At 31.3% G+C, this 25,122-nt stretch overlaps 3 protein-coding genes across 3 annotated transcripts; 1 reads left to right on the top strand and 2 right to left on the bottom strand.

The window, feature by feature from the left end:
- Nucleotides 1–8,184: 8,184 nt before the first annotated feature.
- LOC7460810 (uncharacterized) lies at nucleotides 8,185–9,216 on the top strand. Its single transcript, XM_002317449.4, has one exon. The coding sequence runs from the start codon at nucleotides 8,335–8,337 to the stop codon at nucleotides 9,082–9,084; it is 750 nt and encodes a 249-aa protein (XP_002317485.3). The 5' UTR covers nucleotides 8,185–8,334; the 3' UTR covers nucleotides 9,085–9,216.
- A 3,783-nt stretch (nucleotides 9,217–12,999) lies between these two features.
- Nucleotides 13,000–13,916, bottom strand: LOC7460809 (uncharacterized). The gene is made up of 2 exons (XM_024611815.2): nucleotides 13,709–13,916; nucleotides 13,000–13,143 (listed from the first exon to the last, which is right to left on the bottom strand). The coding sequence occupies exons 1-2, from the start codon at nucleotides 13,901–13,903 to the stop codon at nucleotides 13,033–13,035; spliced, it is 306 nt and encodes a 101-aa protein (XP_024467583.1). The 5' UTR covers nucleotides 13,904–13,916; the 3' UTR covers nucleotides 13,000–13,032.
- A 4,043-nt stretch (nucleotides 13,917–17,959) lies between these two features.
- On the bottom strand, nucleotides 17,960–20,777 carry LOC7462317 (protein RICE SALT SENSITIVE 3). Its single transcript, XM_024580883.2, has 7 exons — nucleotides 20,502–20,777; nucleotides 20,318–20,368; nucleotides 19,769–19,897; nucleotides 19,508–19,613; nucleotides 19,291–19,332; nucleotides 19,116–19,172; nucleotides 17,960–18,926 (listed from the first exon to the last, which is right to left on the bottom strand). Exons 1-7 carry the CDS (start codon nucleotides 20,630–20,632, stop codon nucleotides 18,189–18,191), a joined length of 1,254 nt encoding a protein of 417 aa, XP_024436651.2. The 5' UTR covers nucleotides 20,633–20,777; the 3' UTR covers nucleotides 17,960–18,188.
- Between the last annotated feature and the right edge of the window lie 4,345 nt (nucleotides 20,778–25,122).

The raw sequence follows: 25,122 nt of genomic DNA, 5'->3' as shown, positions 1-25,122 counted from the left end.
TCACATTATTAATCTTAAAATTGAAACTCAAGAAACTAAAACATACCTTTTTAACTAACTATCATGTTAACCTCTTACAATTATTTACATCTAGCTGTTAATTAATATAAAATTAAACCTTAAACATCTATTTAACACAAACAATGCAAATACATTAGTAAGATTTTAGGGAACAAATATTAAAAGAAAAATTATAGATCTAGTGGTTTTTTATCTTTAATAATATATATATATATATATATATATATATATATATATATCATTTTAGATAAATACTATGCTTATAATTACAATATATATCTTTCAGATGGCAACAGCCACAATTGAAAACTCCGGCATTGATGGTGAGATTGAATGGTAACAAAACAATTATTATGTTTTCCGTGTAAGGGTTATGGCCATTTTACTAAACAGAAATGAGGTTTGGAAAAGGAGAAAAGAAATGGAAGGATGTGATGTTATGTGATGTGATGTTTTCTCATAGGGGGGAATTCTTTAAAGTTCACCTGAAACTAGTTTTTTTTTTTTTTTTATTACTTGTTATTTCGTCATGGGTGGGATTACTTTTTAAAAATATATATATAAAAATATGTTGGGACATCAAAAATTTGATGTATAAACCCTTTTAAAATATTTAAATTATGATATATTTTAAAAAACAAAAAAAAATTAAAATTAAGGCATAATGGATTTACTTATATTAATAATGGTTAACCTATAAAACTTGCAATACAGGTTGTGAGATTGTAATAAAACCATGGAATTCATAATAAAACAAATTAAAAAGCCCAGTAATAGTGAATCAAATAACAAAGGCCAAAAGCAAAAAAAAAAATCAATTTAAAAAAGGGATCAAAATTAAGTGACTCAAGTAAACCTATATCAGTGGTCAGCTCAACGTTGAAGGCTAGGATAAATTTTTCGGATATAAAAAGAATAAAGTTAAGGCGAGTTGACTAAGTTTAGCAAGTTTGGTTAATTTAATAATATAAAAAAAGGAAACCATAATTTAATAACAAGAAAAAATAAGCAAACCCGAGTTAATCTTTCAAAATCATAACCCATGAAATCTCAAACTCGGGCTCAATCAAGAAACTCGATTTTCAACCAATTTAATATTAAGGGATAAAATAAAAAAAAATCAATCTAAATAACTTGTCAAAGTAGAAAAATAGAAATAAAAAGAATAATAATCAAACCTGATAGAAAAAATAAAGGATGAAATTGCAAAAAAATCAATTTTATAAATCATCTCAAATAAAAAAAATAAAAACCAAATTTGAGATATGAAAAAATTAAAGGATGAAATTTATAATAATTTCCAATTTGAAAAAATTTTATCAAAAAAAATATTCCAATCAAAAGAACCGGGAGTAAATCTAAAGGAAAAAAAATAAAGTTCAACTGTGAATTTTTTTAGGAGCAACGCGCAAATTGAGGTGGAGGGAGGAGAGAGAAATGAAGGGGAATAAATTGAATCGGCACCAAACCAAATAGAATCACCATGTACATGTTGTCTAGGGAGGATGAAGATGCCGAGATAAATCGAATGATGTGGTGGAACAATGGTTTTGATACTATAGTCAGCCGCATGCGCCATCTAAAGGCAGCGAAGCGGCCAATGTTCCAACGCATGCAAAGCACATGTTAACAACTATTTTTTATCAAATTACTACATTACCCCCGAGCCCAAATAATATTTATGAAAAAATCTTTTTGAAATTATAGAAAAGCCCTTGTAGCCATGCTTTGAAAGATTTGACCCAAATCTTTAGATCATGTAAAATGACAAGTTATGTTTATCCCCTAAGTTATTTGAAGACAAAATATTAAACGAATGTTAGGTAAACGAGTATAATCTTGAATTTTTCTTGGATAAAATTGGGTATCTACAGTAACATAAAACAAATCATGTAACTTCTAACCTATTTGATTGATAAAAAAAAAAAAAAAAAAGTAGTTTGTGTCATTTCTGCTAAAAACAAAAGGCCATATAATTGAAGTAGAGGCTGAAAAATCCAAGATGCTGCAAAGTAAAATATTATTTTCTACTTAATTAGAGACTTAAGACCCTAGAAGAATAAAGTTTACGAAACTTAGATCTGACCTCTAATAAGTAGAACCAATAACTAAAATTTCAGTAGTTGTAGCAGGTCATCTCTAGTCTTTGATCGACTCCTCTATCCAAAACATAATCATCTAATTTTTTTCCCAAACAATATAAACCAAGCCAAAATAATAAATTAACTCTAAGGATATTTGTTCCTACCAAAATCCCTTTCCAATTGAAAGGTTTTGCAGCATACAACAAAAAGTACAGGACATGATAAAAAAAAGAGGGGATAAAAAGCAAAAAAAATGGGAGTAAGAGAGGGGAAAATAATTTTTTATGGGTGAACGTGAGAAAATAAGAGGAAGAGAGAGAACAAGATAAAAAGGCTTGGTGTGTTTTATTTTTCATATGAATGGCAAAGAGATTATGTGTCTTGGTGCTTGGCTTGAAGATATCTCAAGGTGATTGAATTTTTATGGAGAGGAAATGAAAAGGAATAAGTGAGATTGGATGTTTTTGGAGAGGAAAAAAAAATAAAAACAGGTGAATAAGAAAACCTAAAACTTAGCAAAATTACAAAAACTATATTTTTACAATAAAAAATTAAAAACAATTTGGTCTTAGAAAAAAGAAGAAAAAGAAGAGTACTTGAAATATGTGCTTTTAAGTGCAATAAATAAATAAAAAATGATACCTAGGTAGCCACATAACTAATGTCCTGTATTTCTAGAGAACGATTGAAAAGCTAGAATACAATTGCAATTATAATGCAATTGCAATTTGTAATGTAAAAGGTTTCTTTAAAAGGTGCTAGAGATAGGATTTTTTATTTATTTTAATCCAAGCAAAACCCAAGACAAATCACACTCATCAAATAATACCGTTGACTTTAAAATATATGGTTTTCTCTTGGACGGTTCTAGGAAAAGAGGGGAAAATCTTCACAATGTCATTTCAACAATAAATAAGCTAAGTGTAAAGTCAAAAATATTATTTTAAAATAAGACTTAATTGTCTGTGTTGGAGATAAGATCAATAAGAATAATGATAAATGGGTTAAGTGTAAATATAAAAAAAAAATTAAAATTAAAATAAATAAATAAAACTTGTAAAACAATGAATGAATAAATGAAGATAAGAACAAAAAGAATAGTGACAAATAACACACACACATAAAGAAATGATAATAAATAGACAAAAAGACCAAGTGTAAAGTGACAAGACACACACACACACACATATATATATATAAAGAAAAAAAAAAGTTGCAAAAAATTATAGATTTGTCATCGCTACAATGAAAAAATTGATGAAAAACACAAAATTATCATTTCTACAGTGATAAAATATTTTCTTTTAGTTTTTTGTATTACTTGTATGCCTAAGCGTTGTTACGGGTTGATAATGAGAATATAAATAAATAAATAAAAAGAGCAAGAGCAAAGAGCTAAAAGGTTGAATACTTTTATGAAATGCCAATAAAAATATTTATTCGCTTTCTTTTTAATCCATATCCTAGTACGAACTTAAGAAAATAAGACGAACCAATCTATGAATAAAAACACAACATTAAGCAGTGGATCTAAAATGTGAAAAATCAATGTTTTTTTTAATCGAACACAAACCGAAAAAGATTAACACAAATAAAAAAAAAAAGGTATACCAAAAGGGAAAAGATTATGATAAATTGAAATGCAAATCAAAGATGTAAACAAGACAAAAAAAATTCAAACGATTGTGGACTACAACATTGCACAAATTTAATTTTGACAATCCAAATAAAAGCAAATGTACCTAATCTATCTGCAAGTTGAAGAGCACCTAAAAAACAATAAAAGAGGGAGAAGCACCTGCAAACCAAACCAATAAATAAAGGTAGTTGTTATTAATAATGCAAAGAAAATAAGCAATAATCAAGAAGTCCACTATTCAAGGTAATTTCACATCAAGCATGTCAAGTTGTGCTATGAAATTGAAGAAAATGACACCTTTTATTTTTAAAACAGTAGGACATCAATAATAAAAAGTATATATGATTGAAAAGAAAAGAGTTTGGCAAAAAAATAATATTAGAAAAAAAAACATTTGATAGTAGACATACCTAGTTCATTAAGGACAAACTAAAGGAATTTAATGTTACCCAAAAATTCCAAGAAGAGCTAGAAATGCAAGCCCTATCCAATTCTAAGTCTCTTGTCATAAACTCGTAAAATCCAATTCATAGCAAGCGTATCTTGAAGACGGTTAGCGTGATTTGAAGATTGTAGGAGACATGACATGCATTGATCATAAGAAGAGAAAACCCTACAAAACCACAAAGAAATTGACAGGAATTCAAGAAACACTTAAAGAGTTACCTTTTTACAGAGAAGACAATTACAATAACTTTGAAGTAACAGAGCGCATAAATCTCACATTAGACCTTTTCATTGGAAAACTAACATGTTAATATATTTTTTTTTAAATTCTAGTTCCCATCAACTAAACCCCACCTCTCCCATAATCATCCATCAAAATCCAAAAATCAATTCAATTCTCGAGGGAGATAAAGATAAGAGGAATTATTTCACTTTCTAGAACTTTTTGTTTGATCTAGCTAAGTATGAAGGAAGGTCTTTTTTTTATCTAACTTATTTCTCATCAATCCCATCAACAGTATTAATGGTTTGATATGGAATTCTTTGGTCACCTTGAAAGATGAAAAAGATTGTTTGAGAGGGTTGTTGAGAAGCAAATTAGATAGATGAGAGAATAAGTTATGAAAGAGAAGAACTGATATCTTTGAACTTTTTGCAGAGGTTACCATGAGGGTGTTAGAAAAAGATTAGGTGTCCAAAAAAAATATTGAAAATCTCAACATTAACATCTCTACAATAAATAAAACTGCTTCTTGAAAGGATTCACAAACCCTAAAATCCTATAAAATTTAAACAGTATCATTTTTAAAGTATAAAGGTGAGAATTGCATAAAACCCAAACATCCACAAAATTTCAAGAGTGTCATTTCTATAATGAAGAAATCAATAAAGTGAAAGACTATTTCCTTTTAGTTTCTTTGATGATGATGATGTAAAAAGAGTCATCCTCTTTTAGTTTAGTTTCTTTTATAATATAAGAATAAAGAGAGAAATAATGTATTTGACTTTAGACTGAGTCGCTTCTCTTTGAATGTGGTAGAGAAATAAAAATTAAAAAAAGAAGATCTCCACAATGTTATTTTAAAAATAAATGAAGATAAGAACCAAAAAAAATGGTGATAAATAGGCCAAGTGTAAAAAACAATTATTTGAAAATACAAAAAATAAAATAAAAATAAAATTCAAAACAATGAACGAGTAAAGATAAAAATAAAAAGAATGATGATAAATAGACCAAGTATAAAATGATATATAGGTTAAATGTAAAGAAAAAAAATTTCAAAAAAAAAGTTGCACAAAATTATAGATTTGTCATTGCTATAATGACCGCTATAATGAAGAAACTGGAAAAGGAATTATGTATTTTCTATTTCTACAATTGATGGTATTGATAAATTATTATGGTTATAGTAAATGATATGATAGTGGTAATTACATTAATATGATAGTGAAAAAGGTAGTCATAATGCGAGCATTATGAAAATAACGGTGATAATATTGTAAAGTTAGTGATAATAGTTGTAATGTTAAAAAAAAATAATGATATTAAAAAATAACAAAAGTTATGATTCATGATAACTATGATGGTTGTCATTATCAATATGATGATAGTTACAGTGGTGTGTGATATTGATGGTATAGTATTGGTTATGATGGATGAGATAGCATAGTGGTGTAATATAAATAACATAGCATTTAAAAAAAACAAAAAACAAAAAATTGTTTTAATTTTTAAAATTATTCATAAAAAAATAAAATTAATAGTTTAACTAAACATGTTTTTTTTTTCTAGAAAAAAATGAAACAACAGCAATATCAAGCAACATTTAGCATTTGTTTTATACAAGAGCTAAAATACCTTAGATGATACTATAATAGATAACACTTCCTATAGTGATAGCTACACCAAATTCAAGTAATGAATATCTTATTTTTTATAACAAAAAATTAAATAAAGTGTTTCTATTCACACAATTTAGTTATATAATATAAAATGTTAAAGAACCATCTCAACTCAAAAGCTTAAACTTTTACGTAATGTTCCAAGATAAGATTTATATTATTCTTTAGCACACTCCCTCAAGTGAAAGTTCTTTGGACTTGAAACTTGCACAGGTCCATATTACCTTGTGCTTAATTTTTATCAAATAAATAAGAATGATGAGATTCGAACTCGTGACCGCTTGATCATTAAAGTTCTGATACCATGTCAAAAAATCATCTTAACCCAAAAGTTTAAGCTTTTAAATAAGATCTCGAGATATAATTGAAGCTATAATTTTCAACCTTATACTTTATTATCAAAATTTCCATTTCTTCAGCTTTCCCTCTTTCATACTTTTTTTTAATTATATTATTGTTTTTTTATAATTATAAAATCCGACCTGAAAGTTGATATCGGACAAGATCAGAACCAAGATCGATTTCAGATCAACCCTCTGAGTCGATCCCGCTTTTACAACTAACTATGGCTTTTTTGGTTTCTAGTGGGTTTACAATTGTGGCGATGGGGTATAAATTACGAGGCCTATATTAGAGGGCACAAATGACAGATAAATCTGGGTTTTTCTTTCTTTAGAGTGTAGACAAATTGTTAAGCCCAACTAAACTTGACAATTAACAATTGCTCACAGCTCTGTCCATATCAAGTCAAATAAATGCCCAGAGCCCAAATCCTTTCTTTTAAGTTGTTCGCAGCCCAATTACTGTGAACATTCCATCACTTCATCGGTCCATAAAAATACATGAGAGGCAAAGCTCAATGTTTATTTATGACCAAGAAACAATATTTTTTTTAGTTTAACGTGGGTGTCCGGGCCAGCTTGCACGCACCTCGACTAATCCCACGGGCCCTAAAGTTAACGACCATGTAAGCCTCCAGTGGTCATCATATGAGCAACCACAGGGCTCGAACTTGAGACCACAGAGGGAGCAAACCTCTTGATCCCAAACTCTTACCACTAGACTACCACCTAGATGGTTACAGTACTTGGTTTGTAGAGAATCCTGTGAGTCCCGCTATGAACTTTCTCTGTTACTTGAGAAGGGTTAATTCAGTTAAGGTCTGCCTAAACTCAGTTTAGACCTCAAGGGAAACCCAATGAAATATCATTGGATTTAGGTCAAAAACACTTCAAGCCCATTTGGTATTTGTATAGTAGTTGTTTTTTAAATGTTTTTTACTTGAAAATGCATCAAAATAATATTTTTTTTATTTTTTAAAATTTATTTTTAACACTAATACATGAAAAAAATAACAACAACCAAAAAAAAATAAAAAAACCAAAAAAATAGAAAAACCAGCTCGTAACATAATTAGAGTGTTAGCAAAAGAGCTTGCCTGGTGGGGAGGGAAATCTGTTGGTCCCTAGGGCATGATGAGCTGCCATGGACCCAAAAGGTTTCCATGGAAACCCAAATGGGAGACAAATGAATTTTCCGAGAGCTGCTTTGTCCTCATTTAGAGGAGGGCGATCCAAAGTATATTAATAATCAAAGCAGTGAAATGCTAGTTAATACGCTTGAAGATTTATTCCTTCAAGATTGGTCAACAGAAAGCCTCTGCTTCCACCAACACTAAGACAAGCTTTGTTGATCCCATCATAGCATGGCCCAGTTAAAGACCAGACATAACAATTATGTTTTTAGTGCTTGTGTTGCTTGACCAGCCACTCTTTTTCTACATCTCTTTGCTTTATATATGCAAAGAGTATATTTGGGAAGCCGTGCTCCTTGAAGAAAAACTAAACTAGGTTCCTTCTCTTTAATTTATTATATACAAGTAATGTTCTCATATTTAGTCTTTAATCATTTGGATTAGTGGTAATTGTTATGATAAACCACCTTTGATGTGAATTTGGTGAGTGTTATATCGAAAGGAGCCTCTCAATTTTATATATCCCAATCATTTAACACACATGTCTATGAAACACTCCACACTAAACAAAATTATGAGGACACCACTATATATAAGCTAGTTTAAGATTGGGTTAGCAAGTGATCAACTCATGATTTACTCCACCAACCTAATTAATTATCATATTAATCTTCTCTTGTTTGATGCATATCACATGCCCATCTCTTTCTTATTATTTGTAATAAGATATACAACTCCACATTATATTATATATTCAGCGCCTTGGGATGGATATAAGCACAGTCTCACCCAAAACTCCCACAAGAAATAATCCCATGGAAGAAAACCACCACAAAAAAACCAGCTCTAGAGAAGACATCTTCTCCTTTCCTAGCACCCCAAGTACTCTAGATCAAGATTCTGATTTCGAGTTCGGTTGTCTAACGCCGGATTCTCCCTCTAGCGATCCAAACAAGAGTTCACCAGCTGATCATCTTTTCTTCAATGGCCGCCTGTTGCCACATTCTTTTCCTGTACTTCAACAACAACCAGCAACTATGCTATTTATTGATAACATTTATCGCGCACCTAGCAGAGCAAGCAGTGTCAGCAGCAAGGATTCCCTCATGTCATCAAGAAGTAATAGCACTAATAGTAGTAGAAGCAGTGTTAGCAGTGCGAGAACAAGCTCAAGTGACAATTCAGAGAGGAGAAGATTGTATAATATTACTAGCAGCCAAACACCCTTGGCTAGTAAAGCTGTTATAGCACAATTATATGGATCTTCTCAAAGGTGGCAACATATCATGCCTGTACCAGCTGCAGCTTTGAAACGCGCGGATTCACGAAGAAAAAGTGGCCGGATTTTGGTGAAAGAAGGGTTGAGCAACAACAAGAAACAAATAAAGAAAGGGAAAAGAGACAGGTCTGGGTTTTGGAGGAGATTTTTCAGGTCATTTTTGGTAGCCTGTAGAGAATGTCATGCCATGGAACCATCCACAAAGGATGACATATTGGACGGAAATATCAAGTTATGATTTATAATATATATTTAATACGAATGTGGTTTTTTTTTTCCCCCTTAAGAGGGGTATTGATTTAGCATAAGATTTGCTTGTAATTTTATTGTGTGTAATAATTAATGATATTCTATAATTTATTTTTCTAAACCCATTTTTTTTTAAAAAAGGAAATAAGTACCACTAAACCCATTTTCTATAATTAATGATATTTTCTAAACCCATTTTCTATAATTAATGATATTTAAAAAAAAAAAAAAAAAGAGGATAGAGAAGATTAATTAATATAGTATCACCAAACCATCTTAATTTTGTGGAAAAGAGAATGATAGGTATAATCAAAATAATGATATGGACACTTCAATCATTGCAAGTATCTTAAAGCATGTGGTTAAGTTTTGTATATGTCTTCTGCAAGTTTTATGCAGTTGTCGGAACTGTGAAAGGCAAATTTTAATGGTTAGTTTGGAGAGTAATCTCCGGTGGTACTATTTCGAATATTTAATTGTTGAAAAATAATATTGTTTCTAAGAAATAATTATGAGTTTATTTGATTAATTTTCATTATTTTTTATGGGATTATATATTCTGAATTTAAATTTTATTTATTTAGAAAATAATCTCTTAAGATTTTTTTATTGACGTCAAATTATAGTGTAATAAAAAATCTGAGGTAATCTTTTTGTTTTTGTTATAATAGATTAATTTTTTTATTTGTTTCTCTAAATCTATTTTTTCTTTTTTCTTTTTTTTGTTATGTTTCTATATTTTATTTTGACTATTAACTTCATTGTATTTTTAATATACACTGATGATTATGGATGGAGAGAGAGAGAGAGAGAGAGAGAGAGAGTTTTGTGTACGTTACACATATGAGATGCATCCATCATGTTCTATGTCCACATGATCCTCTTACAGGCAAAATAAATTAAAATAAAAAACGGATATTAAATTCTTTTTTCTCATATACTCCAACAAATTAGAGAAAATCAGTGTGTGGGCGCGCGTGCACTCAATTGCTTGAATAATTTTATTGTGTGCTTTCTTGAGCGGTTTAGCCAACACTAATATTTCCTCGCGCTATGCTTCAATAGGAACAAAATATTTTTACACGTAAAAAAATAATGTCTGAATTTTATTTTTTTTAAAACATGGTATTAAACCAATTATAATAGGTAAAACCTGAAACCTTTCTACCATATTTTTTACCAAACTCAGAGTATGAAATTAAATTATATATAAATTATTATAGCATAATTCGGTTGACTTAACAAGTTAAAAAAAAAACTCAAATGACTAGTAAAAAAATAATTTTGCTTTAAAAAAAAGTTAAAATGACATTTAAAAAAAGATAATTTTGAGATGACACGTATTGGATTAACCGAGATCAACTTAGATTAAATTTTCAAACCCGCAACCTGGGTCGTGAATTTCATTATGTATAATAGTTTTTTTAAAAATATATATTTTATTTAACTACATGATAAAAAATAGATTCTTGCAAAACCGATCACCAACTTAATAACAAGATGTTTTTTTGAGACCATAATAACCCCATAAAAAATAAATCGAAATAAATCAAGAAATCTAATTCTCAATAATTATATTTTTTCTGGAATTATTTTTTATTTAATAATATGATAAAAAAAAATAGATGCCCAAAAAATCAAGCATCAACCCAATACCAGTATATTTTTCTAAGATCATAATAACCCCATAAAAGTAAATAAAAATAAATCATGAAGCCAAATCACAATAATTATATTTTTTTTTCGGAACCATATTTTATTTAACAATATGATAGACCATTTTTATTTAATAATATGATAGAAAAAAGTACATAATCATAAAACTGAACACCAATCCAATGTCGGGATTTTTTTCGAGACAATGATAACCTCGTATAAAAAAATAAAAAATAAATAACAAAGTTCAATTCCTAACAAACTCAATATAAAAATATAAAAATGAAAAAAAAAAACTAGAAAAAATAAAGAAGAAAAAAACCATTGAATTTTAAACACTAGACATCATTTAGACTTGTTTCAAACTCTTTATCTACCTCCTTTTTTCTTGAAAATTAGTTTCTTTATCTAAACTTGATACTACTAGATACTCTTTTAAATTTGGTAGTAGAAATTTTAATTTGTTTAAGCATAATTATTTCATTGGTTCTGGTATTAATTTTTATGGTTTTTATAAATATTGTTAAATCTTGATAACCTTTTTGTTGAGACTCTCATTACCTTGCATCATAATGTTACTACTAAATGCATTTTAGAAAATGAACATTTCACCTTCTTCAATCTCATAGCATAGAGATTATGGAAGTATTGAAGACTATGTAGGGTATAAAAGTACTACTGCAAGCATTGATAATTTACTACTAAAAAATATAGTAATTAGCAACTAACTAATCCATTGCAAATAAAACTAAAATTCGTTACTAAAACAATTTAGCATCAGAATCAGCAACGGAAAATATCGAATGCAGATCTATCGTTGCTGATTTTTCAGCAACGGAATTTCCGTTGCATATCAGCAACGGATTTTCCGTTGCTCATATATCAGCAACGGATTTTCCGTTGCTGATTGATGAATTATTTACAATCAGCAACGGAAAATCCGTTGCTGACTATATTATTTTTATTAAATTTATTTATTTATTTTTATCCAAATGACTTTTAATTTTTTTAATTAATTATTTATGGATATTTTAAAAGTTGTAGAATATATATATATAAACAACATAAATTAATATGGAAAATGACTTTATCACCAATAATAAATGGAATAAAAATAAAATTCATAGTATAAAAATTTAGTTAAACTTGCATTAATGCAAATAAATCGAAATACAATCAAAAGATGCAATCATGGTGCTTGTTGTGAAGACGAACCATGATATTGTGGATCGACGTAAGATGAATCAGGATATAGTGGTTGAGGTGAAGGTCGATAAATTGGTGGAGATGTGGGACCCATAGGTGTCATTATCTAGGGAGCTATAGGTGGCGGCATTGATGGGGCTATAGGTGCTGACATACCTTGGTCAATATTTGATGTCCCACCATGATATCCAAGATTGTTCATAAGATATTCTTTCATGGAATCCATCTGTCGTTTCATTTCAAAAATAAAATCATCTTTTTTCTTTATCTCCTCTTCTTTTTTCTTTATCTCCTTTCGAAATGATTTGGATGAAGTGGACCTGTCACTCCTAAAATCTAATATGGTCGTTGAGGCATGCTAAAAACCAGAAAAAAAAAAATATATGCATTATCATCAATAATTATTGAGTTGAGAAAATATAAAATCAACCAAACTCCACAATTATATCAAATAAGGAATGCAAAATTGTTTCCTTTGTTCTTGATACATGTACATATATATCATGGAAGAAGCAGGCATGGATAGAAGCTAAGCATAAAAATAAAAACAGCATGAAGTAATCATATCTTTCTACCTGGAATGGGACTCTTGCTGGAATGTAAAAAGAACCTCCAATACTCTACTGGAAACAACCACCAGTTAATTCTAGAAAAAACAGGAATACAATAGTTGCCAGCTTGTATTCCTTGCTTGATAAAATTTAGAACGTAAAAAAGCAGAGGTATTCAAATGACATTTAACTTGATGACAAACAACATAGCAGAGTTCTATTTGTATATCTTTATTGACACTGTGTCCCAGGTTGTTGTTTATACGCAAAGGATCAATAACATTGAAGTGTTTGGACAAAAAGGGTTGCCCTTGATTATCTTGTCCAGCAGGTAAAACAGCATATATCGCACTACAAGCCTCAAGAAATAATTTGCTAAGTCCAGAAGATGGTTTTGATTTAGGTTGCTTAATGAATAGGGCATGGCAGGATTAGTGATGTTCTAATAACAAACTGATAATTTGGGAAAGCAGAAGTGTCCGGAAAAAGGATCATAATATTTGGACAAAAAGAGTAGACAATTTCTAGGATAAAGCACTAACCTTTTCAAGGAAACAAAGGGTGAACAGTCCACCAAGTTGGTTAAATGAAATATCTACCACAATGTTTTCCACTAGACACTTTATTATCTTCACCTGTATATATGTATTCAAACCAAAAAAGAAAGTTAAATCTATCGTCAAGAATCACTTATTAAGGAATCTTTTATTGAGATTTTTATGGTACACCTATTAGACAAAGATTCCAGCAGGAAAACCTTCTTCAAAAAACAAATAAAAAAATGATAAAAGAAATATGTAGAAATTTGAAAATGAAAATAAATAAATCCACAGTCAACAAAATTTAAAAATATATTGAAAAGCTTGCTCCAGTGTCCACCATTGCATCAGAATTAAAGGTATGACAGAATACATATGTCTAGCAAACAACCCACTTGTCAAACAAACCACATAACCTTGAAATATTCCACAAAGATTACAGGTCCTTTATGGTGGAAGTAAAGTTGTAGATGGACTAACACTGCTTCAACAATTTTGAAGTCAACATCACTAACTAGATATATTCAAGCTAAACACAAATAAACACACCCTCAGCTGAATATAAGCAAGCTTAAAATAAATTGAAGAAACAGAGAGAACAAAAGATGAATAAACAGAATGTACAAAAAATAAGAACTTAAAGAATTTAAAAGGGACCTACCTCTGCTTGAATGTACTCAACCTCCTTCACTCCGAATTCAGCATTTTCATTATTCTCCTCATTCTCCAGCATATCACAAACCTGAGGAGCCCATGTGTCTTTCAAATTTGGATTCTCACTGAAGGCTGTTAAGTCAATATCCCCACATAAAGAAACAAAGGCAGCATTTTCATTATTCTCCTCATTCTCCAGCATATCACGAATCTAGAAAAAGAACGAACCTGGACTTCAAGTTTATTAGAAATGGTTTCAAAGGTTAATGAAAATCATTCAATTAATATTTTTATACAAACTCACATTGAATAAGGAAAGAAAAAAGACAGTCATATGCCCAGAAATGTTATTTTCAAACAATTTATGAATCGTAACCCTACAAATTAAATTGGGGGTTTTGATAAATTTTCAATTAAACATGCATAATTAGGTTATAAATCATGGTAAAAACATTTCATAAACCCTTATTTTCTCAAATGAATAGCCTAAAACCATTATTCAAAGTATCGATAAAAATATTTGTTACCTGAATTATTGAAGAAAAGAGTGCAAAACCCAACCCGTATACAAAAAGAGGGGGTAAATCAGGATGTTCGATGGTGATAATGATGGGTCTAGTGGAATGTTGCCATGGGTCTATGTTTTTGGTGGTTTATAGAGAAAGATTGAATCTGTTAAGATGAAGGAGAAGAAGATGAAGATAAAAGTTAGGGATGTTGAAGACGGATGAGAAGTAGATAAAAAGTTTGGGATAAAGGAAAATCATATCAATAAAGAGAGAGTGATTTTTCTACAGTTATGGATGTTATTAGGGACGAAGAAGATGAAGAGATCCACTGCTAGTTAATTAATTTTCGGCTGTTTGTTTCTTTGCTCCTGTTTATGTTTCTGTTGGAGGGGGTGCAGGTTTGGAATTAATTAACTAGTGGAAATAAAGGGGGGGGTGCAGGTTTAGAATTAAAGGGGGGTGCAGGTTTAGAATTAATTAACCAATTGAGATAAACGGTTGAGATTTTATAACGTAAAAGTTAATCTAACGGTCTGTAAATTTTTAATTTTATATTAAAATTTAAATAATTATTTTTTTAATTAACAACGGATAGTCTATTGTAAATTTTATGTTGCTTTTAGCAACGGATTTTTCATTGCCAAACATGTTGCTAATATTTATATATATATATATATATATAATTCGTTATAAATCTGTTATTGAATTTAACAATGAAATTATTCATTGGTAAAATCTGATGCTAATAACTTTTTTTAGTAGTAAATAGCGTGATTCTCCCCGCTAATGACATGTTAATTAGTAGATTTCCACACTCATTTTCTGCCTCGGAGCATCACAAAATAAGTTCAAATAGTGTAATACATAATTCATCTGAACTTCAATAGCTTATGGATATTAGGGCTTCTTCTACTGATCTTAAAGGGTTTCCAGGAACCAGCTTCAACCTCCTTACTGATAAGCTGAGATAGTCTCTCTAAACACAACGCAAATATGTATGGGGAGAGAGGATCTGCTCCTTGTCTAATCGCTCTTGAGGGAGTGAAATTCAGAGATGGGCTTCCATTCCATAGAATCGATTCAATACACTTCATCACAAGATCAACTAACTAAGTAGGAAAACTAGCATCCATCAAAGTATCTCTTATGAGATCTCGTCTCAAACAATCATAAGCCTTTTCCAGGTCCACTATAATAGCAATATAACATTTTCTCCCTCTAAGATTTCTCATAGAATGGATTCCTTCCTGAGCCACCACTATATTATCAGTAATCTGTCTTCCAGGCACAAACCTACTCTGATTAATAGAGATCAGTTTTGGCATCAGAAATTTAACGCTATTAACCAAAATTTTTGTTAGGATTTTGAAATTGACATTACATAGGCCTATAGGCTGAAACTGGTGCAGATACTCTGGTTTCAACATCTTTGGAAATAAAACTAGGATGTCTGGTTAATCTCAGATACATCAGCTTTTCCTTCAATAACATTTTTTATAAAATTGCAAACAGCAGGCCCTACTATATTCCCTTGCCATGATCTAGAATAGCAGAGGCTTCCAATTAATGTGCTTCGATTTCAAATTAAGAAGCATGGTTACCTCTCCTATGTGTAGCAGGCTTGGAGTTGAGCAGGTGATGCGGGACAAGAATAGATTTGAAGAAAGAAAAAGAGGGGAGAAAGGGAGGATAGAAGGGGAAGAAGAAGTAAAGGAGCTGGAGAGAGAAGAAAAAGGAGGAGGAGGATTATAACTCTGTAAGTGTTTTTTTTCATTCATCGATGAGTTCATTCTAATGTAACATAATATAAATAGCAAAACCCTACGCAATCAGCAATTGAGCCAAAGTCCTATTAAAAATAAAATAAAATAAGAAATCCCATTACATAAATTTAAGCCCAATCTCCCAACTAAAACATATGGATTAGACTATAAAAAAAAAATTGAAAAGTCAAATTTTTAATTTTTATCCAACTAGATTTTCACTAAATCAATGATCAAAGTTAATGAAGTTGATAAGTTAAATTGAATTAATAAGATTTAGGGTTGTTAGTGTGGTTGAAACCATAGTTTTGAAACCCGACCCGGTCATTGACTCGGTCTAGTGACCGGGTTACGGGTCAGATGGGTTGACCTGGGTCAACAAAAAAAAATACAGGCGTATCATTTGGAGAATGAAAACATTCTCGATCAACAAATACCAGCAAAACCCAATTCAAAATCAAATATTTTCTTCCCATTTAAACTAATAATCTAAGTCTGAAAACTAACAATCTAACAAATACCAGCAAAACATTTTCGATCAACAAATACCAGCAAAACCCAATTCAAAATCAAATATTTTCTTCCCATTTAAACTAACAATCTAAGTATGAAAACTAACAATCTAACAAATACCAGCAAAACATTCTCGATCATTCAGATTTATTTATTAAATAAAGCTCAAAATAATATAAAAAAGAGTAGCAAATTAAGTACCTTGAAACTGAATCAGAAGAAGGTAAATCAATAGCAGCACCGCCGCCACTGCCTGACCTCTGTTGATTCTGGGGAGTCAAAGTCTGCATCTGCGTCTGAGGCTGTGGCTGTGGCTGCGGCGGCTTTCTATAACAAACAGGAACCCCGTGGTCGGATCTTTCATCATCAGAGAAAACCCGATTCTGATACTCACCAACAACCATTTGACCGCCAACAGGCACACTCGACACCGCAATTCAAACAGGCATCGGCGGCGGCGATGACAGAGCCGCAAATCCCTTATCCTGCCTCTGCCCGACACGGCCACCACCAACAGTCATTTGAGCAAGTTGATCCTCGATCCCCACCACTTTCTGATCTCTAACCCCACCACCATCCTCCACGTGAACCCTTATCGGAGGCAAATTCACAAGCGAAGGCGAAGAAGAAGTCGAACCAAACGACGATGTAGTCTCCATTGGAATTGAATGAACATCTTGCTTTAAAAATAAGTGAATTAGCTAAATTATGATATCTAATTGATTCAGTGCATCGTTCATCTCGTTGTTTTGGCCTTTTAGCCAAAACGACGTCGTGTGACCTTTATACATATTAAAAAAAAAAAGGAGGCCGGGTCTCAGTCGGGTTTACCCGGGTCGACCGGGTCCCGGGTTGACCCGCCGGGTCAACCGGGTTTCACCGGGCCAATTCCCAGACGGGTTTTTGCTTAGACCCGGACCGGTCCCATGCCCGGGTCGGTCGAGTCCCAGGTCGACCCGCCGGGCCGGTCCGGGTTTCAAAACTATGGTTGAAACTGTATTTTATTTTGATAATAATTTTGAAAATATTTGGTTTTATTATTTTGCATAAGTCTCATTGTATTTTTTTTATAAAATAATATTAATTATAAAAATAAATATAATTTATTGGTTTTTTAACTTGTTTTTTTAAATTATAACTGCAAAAACTATCACAATATCAAATACGCTTAAAAAACTTTAGGTTATAAAACTTTAGGTTATCGGATTTCTCAATCACTTAAAGAGTCATGTTGATTTCACAAAAAAAAATTAATTTAATTATTTTTTTTAATAAAAACCAAACCGAACCAAAAAAAATCATCTCGTTTTTTAATGCTGCTATTGTACATTTCAAGTTCAATTAATCCTAAAGCTTTCGCACAAGGCAACCTCCTAAAGTCCCAAGGACCCAAACCCAACAAAAATATTTGCCCTCCTCTCCCCAGAAAGTTGGATAACTAAGCTAGCTGATCAGTCCAAACCTGCCCGAGGATTTAGTTAAGAGGATGGAGACTCTCGTTCAACACTTTGCTTTAGGCCTTGACATAACATGGCAAGCCAAATGATTGGGAAGTTCTGAGAATTAAATAGCAGAAACAGAGAGTAAAAGAGCATAATAAAACAAACTCTAAAATCCCAGTACTAAAGGAGCATGAAAGCCCTTTTGTTTTCCTAGATACAAGTTCTCATCCTTTGTCCATCTAATACAAGTCTTGTCGATTTCACTCCAAGAAAGTCTCCATGATGTCTGAATACACCCCAGGTTCAGGGTTCCGGTAATCCACAGCTTGGTGCTGATGATGATCAATAGATGTCGAAGAAGATGACGAAGTCATTCTTGCAGGAAAAGTGAAGCTCCTTTTGTACTTGTTTTCCATTTTCCTTGCACTATCTGGATGGCTATCCAAACTCAAGAACTCATTGGGGTTCATAACATCAGAATTATTCATATTTGAAGCATCTGAATTTGGATTTGGACTCTTCCCTTCAAGGATAAGAGGGTGGTGATTTTGGTCTCCTTTGTTTCCTAAGCTCTCAGGGCTAAACAAAAGCTTGGCATTGTCTGCCCTTCCAGTGAGAGCATTGAAGAAAGACAGCCCATTAGGCCATTTGATGTCATTTTCATGCTCTCCCGTAATCTCTTCCACTCGGGTTTCGGATGAATGGGGAAGGGTAAACATATGGGGTTCATCTTTGGCTTGTGGAAATCCAAGTCTAGCTGCATGGTTTTGAAAATTCGGTGAAGACAGCAAAGAAGCAGCAGATGGAAGTGGCCTTTGACTCCAGTTGAAAAGTGGCGGTGGTGGGCGGGTTGGAATTGCAGATTGCTTAGTAGGTAATGAAGAAGAGGAAGTGTTTCTGGTAGGTGAAAAGAGCTGGGAGAGGTAAGAACCAGATTGGTAGCCCAGAGATTCAAATGCATGCCTCATTCTTAGTACAAAATGAAGGTCTTCAGGTATCTGAACATATGAATGATGATGCCCTCATGAGATCAAACTTTTCCATAAAGTAAATAATAGCTACTGTGCACATGTGAAAAGGGCAATCAAGAAAGATTTTTAAGAAAAATTAATTTTCGAAATTAATTGTCAAAAAGAAAAAAGAAATTAGATGACAAGTATTAATAATAGAAAAATTTTAGAACTCACAATCTTGCTGGAGCCCAGTTGCAGAAGGCCATGGCCAGCTTGTATGACAGCAATGGTCTGGTCAACATACATGTGGAACAAAATCTAAGTACTGGACATGGGAAAAATTAATTGAAAAAAAAAAAAAACCTATATGAGCCTAATAACTGTACAATGAAACTCTTTTGGTGCTGACCTGAATACCAGAATCAAATTGATCTGTCCATTCCGGAGGAAGCTGCAATTGAAACATTCAAGAGGGAAGGTTACTATCAATCTTAAATATGGTGTCATCTAACTAGATAATAATGGGAGACATTAAATTCCCAACACCACTTTTAGTCCAAACTTCTTAGTGGTACTAATTAAGGAAAAAAGGAAGGAAAAAACAGATTTATGGTATTGTTGCATACAGCATCAAAAGAACTCTGCCAGTAGTTGGAAATATTTGGTTCACATTCAGTAGGTTCTTTGAAGACCCATTTGTGACACTTATCTGAAGCAACCTTTCCCATTAACCTGCTCCAACGAAATAAAAATCAATCAAAACGCATGAACAACATATGTTTTTCATCTCCTAGTTTCTGCACTCTAACCATGTTATGAAGATTTTCATTCAGAGAGAGGGAGAGTGAGAATTTAAACCAAAATAATATCACCTACCCAGTACCCACCCTTCTCCATAATTATATAGCTGAATGGACATTTTGCCGAATGATTTCCTGACAGGATCCTCTCCATCAATTTCTTCCAAACAGTCTCCAACTCTTCCCCGGCAAAACCCATCTTCCCACATTAACATCCTTCACAAATCTCACAAGTCGATTAGTCAAGAATTAAAATCATATTGAAGGACCAAGAATTAACTTACAGGTTGATTAAATATGTAATTATTATATGTCAGTAATTGCCTAAAACCCATTTGTAATTACCATTTACAAACCGACTAAACATATTTAAATACACAAGTCAACAATCAAGTGCTGCATGTTTCTTTAACTCTGTTTCAAGAAGCAAATGAGTAATGGTCTGTTTGGTTACTAAGAAAAAACCTTGGGAAAAAAAAATAAGAAATGAAGTAACAAAACTATAACTTGAGAGAACTTTGTCATGGACTTGAAAAAATACAAAAGAATCACGACTCATTAGAGTAACAGTGCACTGTCCTCCCCATTTTCTTTGTTGTTTTAGTATCAAAAAGAAGGAAAGAAGGAAAAACTCACAAGCTTCCATTGTCATCTCCGACCTTGCAACCATTACCACTTCTAACTCTTCTGCAAATAAGAAAGACTACCCATTTAAGGAAACAGTTCAAAGGCAAGGAATTTATAGAGAGAGAAACAGAATGAACAGTACTATAGAGATAGAAAGTTTGAAACTTTAGCGCAGAAAAGGTACGATACACACGGGCGAGGACGAATCGTCCAGAAGACAGAGTAAGTCCAGTCTGAGTTGAGACAGACGCTTCTAAGGGCCTCATGAAGGGCCATCATCCCAACAGCTTCTTTGCTCCTATCTGCTCCTCCTGAGCCCACCATTTCTCTCTCGCTCCCTCTCTGAAAGTCTCTCTCTATATCTCTATACAGACGTGTAATGTCTTTCTTTTTTGTTCTTTATTTTTAGCTCTTTCACTTCACAGTTGGCCTTCCGAGCAGAACCTGTTTTTGTTTCTGTCTATCTTCGCTTGAAACGTGAAACTTCTGGCACCACTTTTTTAGAATGTAGTATTTTTTTTAAGTATTTTTTAAAAAAATATATATTAAAATAATATTTTTTAAAAAATAAAATTTTGTTTTTAATATCAAAATAATCTAAACTAAAAAAAATTATTTAAAAAAAAAAAAAAAAAAACAAACTTGTTAAGAAAACTTGTTTGCAATTTGCATGCTTATTTGTATATTGTTTTTTCTTCTTTGTCTTACACTCTCTCTTTAGTAAATTCTCTTCAATAAAAGCTTTTGTACCACAAAGGTGAACGGACCCCTTTTGTTTGTCTTGACGTATTACTATCTCGATATGTGTGTCCACTTCTTTTTGTTTGTCCCCATAGCAGCAGTAACTTGTAACTATCTAGGTGCTCTGCTGCATATCGGGTAAAAACATTTTTTAGTAAAAAATGTTCAGAAACAGAGAAAATTAATGTCAAATAAAAAGAAATAATGTCCAATTATAATAATAAAAAAAAGGGTTAAAAAATGACGATAACATGTGTCCACTTCTTTTTAATGTCTAAATTAAAAAGAAAAGTGAATTCCATAAAAGAAATAAAGAATTGAGAACCAAATTTTTAAAAAAAAACAACAAATTAAATTTTTTTATTAAATGATGAAATTGAAAACAATTGAAAGTTTACAAAAGATAAAAGAAAAAATTGAAGGAAAAAAAATAACCAGGACAAATTTTTAAAAAAAACAAAACAATAAAAAATTTAAATTGAAATATGAAATTGAAAACAAATCAATGACATAAATTACAAATAAAAAAAATAAGAAATGATACTCAAATGTCCTCAACTAAAGGGACTATCCTAAAATTTTAAATAACAAGCATAAATTTCGAGGAGGAGAAAGAAGAATAAGAGAGGGGGGGTTGTCATTGTCAAATTTGACAGCCTTTGGCAATAAAAGTCGCATCCCTGAAGAGACGTCGCCAAGACAATTTAAACATCGTCGTAAAATATAGTGTTTCACCATCCAACAATCGCAAACGTGTCACCTCAATGATGCGAGGGTTCTCCATGTGTTGGCATGTGCAACAATCTTTTTTAATATTTTTTTATAAATTAAATTACACAATTGTTTCTAAACCAACTTGATAATTATTAAAAAAACCCAGATGGCACTTGAGGGTCTAGCTGCTGTGGTCAATCGTGTGACTTGTTCCGCCCCCGTCCCGGGTTCGACCCTCTATGTGCACGCCTGTCACCCCCGCGGTGCCTTACTTGCTCCTGGGCTTGCAGGATGTCCAGTGGGCCGTGGGGAATAGTCGTGGTGCGCGTAAGCTGACCCGGACATCCCACGTAAATCAAAAAAAAAAAGGGCTTGCCAGTCATTTAATTGTTTATAAAAAAATAAAAACATCCTTAAATATAAGCTTTTTAAAAATTTGAATATGAGGGTATAAGGGTCATTTAACTATGTATTATAAAAACAAAAAGATGTATTTGCCACCTTTAAATTCTGAGATGACAAATGGACCATTATAAAGTTACTGAATTGCCCCAATAACATGGTTTCTTGGTTTTGTTCTTTAGGATAAAATAGATATTTCATCAAAAAAAATTGAACAAGCCTCCCATTCCCTCAACTTTTTTCACTTTCATCTCACCCTCATCTAATAAATTAGTAAAAAATAGCCTATAATTTGATTCAATAAGAGCTAAATAAAAAAAAAACAATAAAAACATTGTAAACAATGCATATATAGTATTTGCGAGAAGACCTATAAAACAGTGAATTCATCTGATTTGTTGTCCTCTGATGCCAAGGCTAAGACCACGAGAAAAAGGGGCGGGGAGGACAACTGTTATCTTCTCTTCCTCTGTATCTCGCCAAGCACCGAGAAGGAACTGAGATGTTTTGATTTCTCTTTTACAGGAGAAATTGCTATTTTATCCTTTCTGTTTGGTACCAAGGATACTATTTGCTCTTGTCGGTGTCGCTTTTCATAAAGGCCTTGTTTAGGTGAAAAGGTCAACACAGGCATAGTTTACAACATTTACAATGTGATGAATCTAATCTGACATAGGTTTGTTTGGTAATGTGGTTGCGGTTGCTTTTCAAATAGTTTTTCGTGCTAAAATGCATGTTAATGATATTTTTTTATTTTTTAAAAATCATTTTTGACATCAGCACATCAAAATGATTTGAAAACACTAAAAACGTATTAATTTGAAGTTAATAAAAAAACAAAAAAATTTCAAATTTTATCAAAAGCGCTTTTGAAACGCAGACACAAACAGCCCTTATAGATTTTTAAGATTAGTCTGGCTATTCCAGCGGTTTGAGTGTATTTTAATTAATTTTATAGGTTTTAAAATTAATAATTATATTAATTTTTAATAATTTTGAAAGAATTTAAATTCATGATTATTAAAAACCAAATTTAAGGTCTAATTAATTGAATTACCTCTCAAAATTTAATCTGACATAGATTAATTTTATCAGAAATTGTTTTTTGAAATATAAGGCTGCTATGTTAGTTCTTTATTTTCAAAATATTTAAAAAAATTAAATTTTTTTATTTAAAATTAATTTTTTTATAATTTCAAATCGTTTTTATGTACTATATTAAAAATAAATTATAAAAAAATATTATTTTAATATATTTTTAAATAAAAAAATATTTTTTAAAAAAATTGCTGTGAAATTCTTTAATCTCTCTTTTGGTGTGTGAATTTTTAGTTTTTCAAATCTTTTATGCGCATCTTAAAGAGTTGAATTGGTACTCTTTCGTTGGACTTGAAGTTAATTTTGTACCTCAATTGCTATTTAATTTTTAGTACCCTTCAACAACTCCTCGCCGTCAACTACAGCTACATAATTATTAACAAAGCATTAAAGAGTTCCGTTAAATTAATGTAATCACATAGTTTTTAAGATCCGGTTTGGTGTAAGATTTGGGTTTCGAGTTTTGACCAGATTGTTTGGGTCAATTTTTTTTAAAAAAATTAAAATAACCTTATTTTAGTAAAAAAAAAAAGTCAATGGGTTGCAATCAAGTTTTTAACCAGGTCGCCGGGTCAGCCCGTCGGGTCACACCGGGTTTTTCTTTCCCTGTTTTTTCTTCAACCCGACCCGGTTCCAACCCCGGATCGGTCGGGTCTCGGATCGACCCGCTGTGCCAGACCGAGTTTTAAAACTATGGTAATCACATCTTGAAAATACTATTCATTGAAAATACATTAGTAAGAAAGATATGTCAAATATATATTGTATTTTGAGTTTATAATTGATTTTTTTATTAGAAAATACATTAATAATACTTGAACTTTTTAATAATAATAATATTGTAGTACATATTGCTTAAAAGATGCTGAGTTTGCATAAATTGACTCCTCACTTGTTTCATGAATCATGACTGATTAGTTTTTCCAGTAATATGCTTCTCATTCATCGTTGGATTTCTTACTGCTACAGACTGCATTTGGGACACAGAAGTAATTTCATGTCAAACTTGATTCGTCTAATAGTACACTTAAACAAGGTGTTTAGGAAAGACCATCGGCATTTATTATTATTATTATTATTATTATTATGCACATTCAAACGTTGTATTCTTTACAAGATCATTAATGAAAATCGTGACCACTTGTAACAAAGATTTGATCTTCACAATCTGAACATGGGTGATTGACAGTGTGATAATAGTTGCTTTTCAAATAATTTTTTTATGTCGAAATGCATGTCAATAATATTTTTTTATTTTAAAAAAATTATTTTTGACATCAGCACATTAAAACGATCCAAAACGTACAAACCATATTAAATTTTAATAAAAAAATTTGAATTTTTTAAAAATACGGTTTGCACCGCGTTCTCAAACATGTTTTAATGATCATTGTATAGATGTGTGATAGAGCTTTTCTTTTTTTGGTACGAAAAATTAAAGGCATAAATAGGTTAATCAAATACCTGATAAAAAATATTATAATTTTTGCACCAATCCAAGTTAGTTAACAATTAGATCATTGGTTCTTGTGTTGCGAGTTGTATCAGTTTTTTAATGTAAAAAAATATTCATGTTAACATGTTTTCTAAAAAAAAAATCAATTATGAACTTAAAATCCAATACATATTTGATGATGTTTTTTATTAATATTAATATGATGATATATTAAAAGATATTTTCTTTAAATACTAAGACGATGACATATTGAATCAACTTGGATTAACTTATCAAATTTACGACCTGGGTCATGAAATCGTGATAACCCTATAGAAAGCAAATCAAAAAAAATTATGAAGATTAATTTCTAATCAATCCAATATTGAAGGATAAAATTAAAAAAACAAATATTAAATTAAAA

This window comes from Populus trichocarpa, chromosome 11 (genome assembly GCF_000002775.5).
Source record: "Populus trichocarpa isolate Nisqually-1 chromosome 11, P.trichocarpa_v4.1, whole genome shotgun sequence".
Classification (NCBI taxonomy): domain Eukaryota; kingdom Viridiplantae; phylum Streptophyta; class Magnoliopsida; order Malpighiales; family Salicaceae; genus Populus; species Populus trichocarpa.
Note: the sequence above shows the minus strand (reverse complement) of the source record. Positions and strands in the feature narration are given on the sequence as shown.

Coding starts and splice junctions, on each gene's coding strand:
- LOC7460810 (XM_002317449.4), top strand. CDS start 8,335: ATGGATATAAGCACAGTCTCACCCAAAACTCCCACAAGAAATAATCCC.
- LOC7460809 (XM_024611815.2), bottom strand. CDS start 13,903: ATGCTGGAGAATGAGGAGAATAATGAAAATGCTGCCTTTGTTTCTTTA. Junction 13,144..13,708: donor TTGAGTACATTCAAGCAGAG/GTAGGTCCCTTT, acceptor ACATATATACAG/GTGAAGATAATAAAGTGTCT.
- LOC7462317 (XM_024580883.2), bottom strand. CDS start 20,632: ATGGTGGGCTCAGGAGGAGCAGATAGGAGCAAAGAAGCTGTTGGGATG. Junction 19,614..19,768: donor CTATATAATTATGGAGAAGG/GTGGGTACTGGG, acceptor TCGTTGGAGCAG/GTTAATGGGAAAGGTTGCTT. Junction 19,173..19,290: donor AATTTGATTCTGGTATTCAG/GTCAGCACCAAA, acceptor TATGTTGACCAG/ACCATTGCTGTCATACAAGC.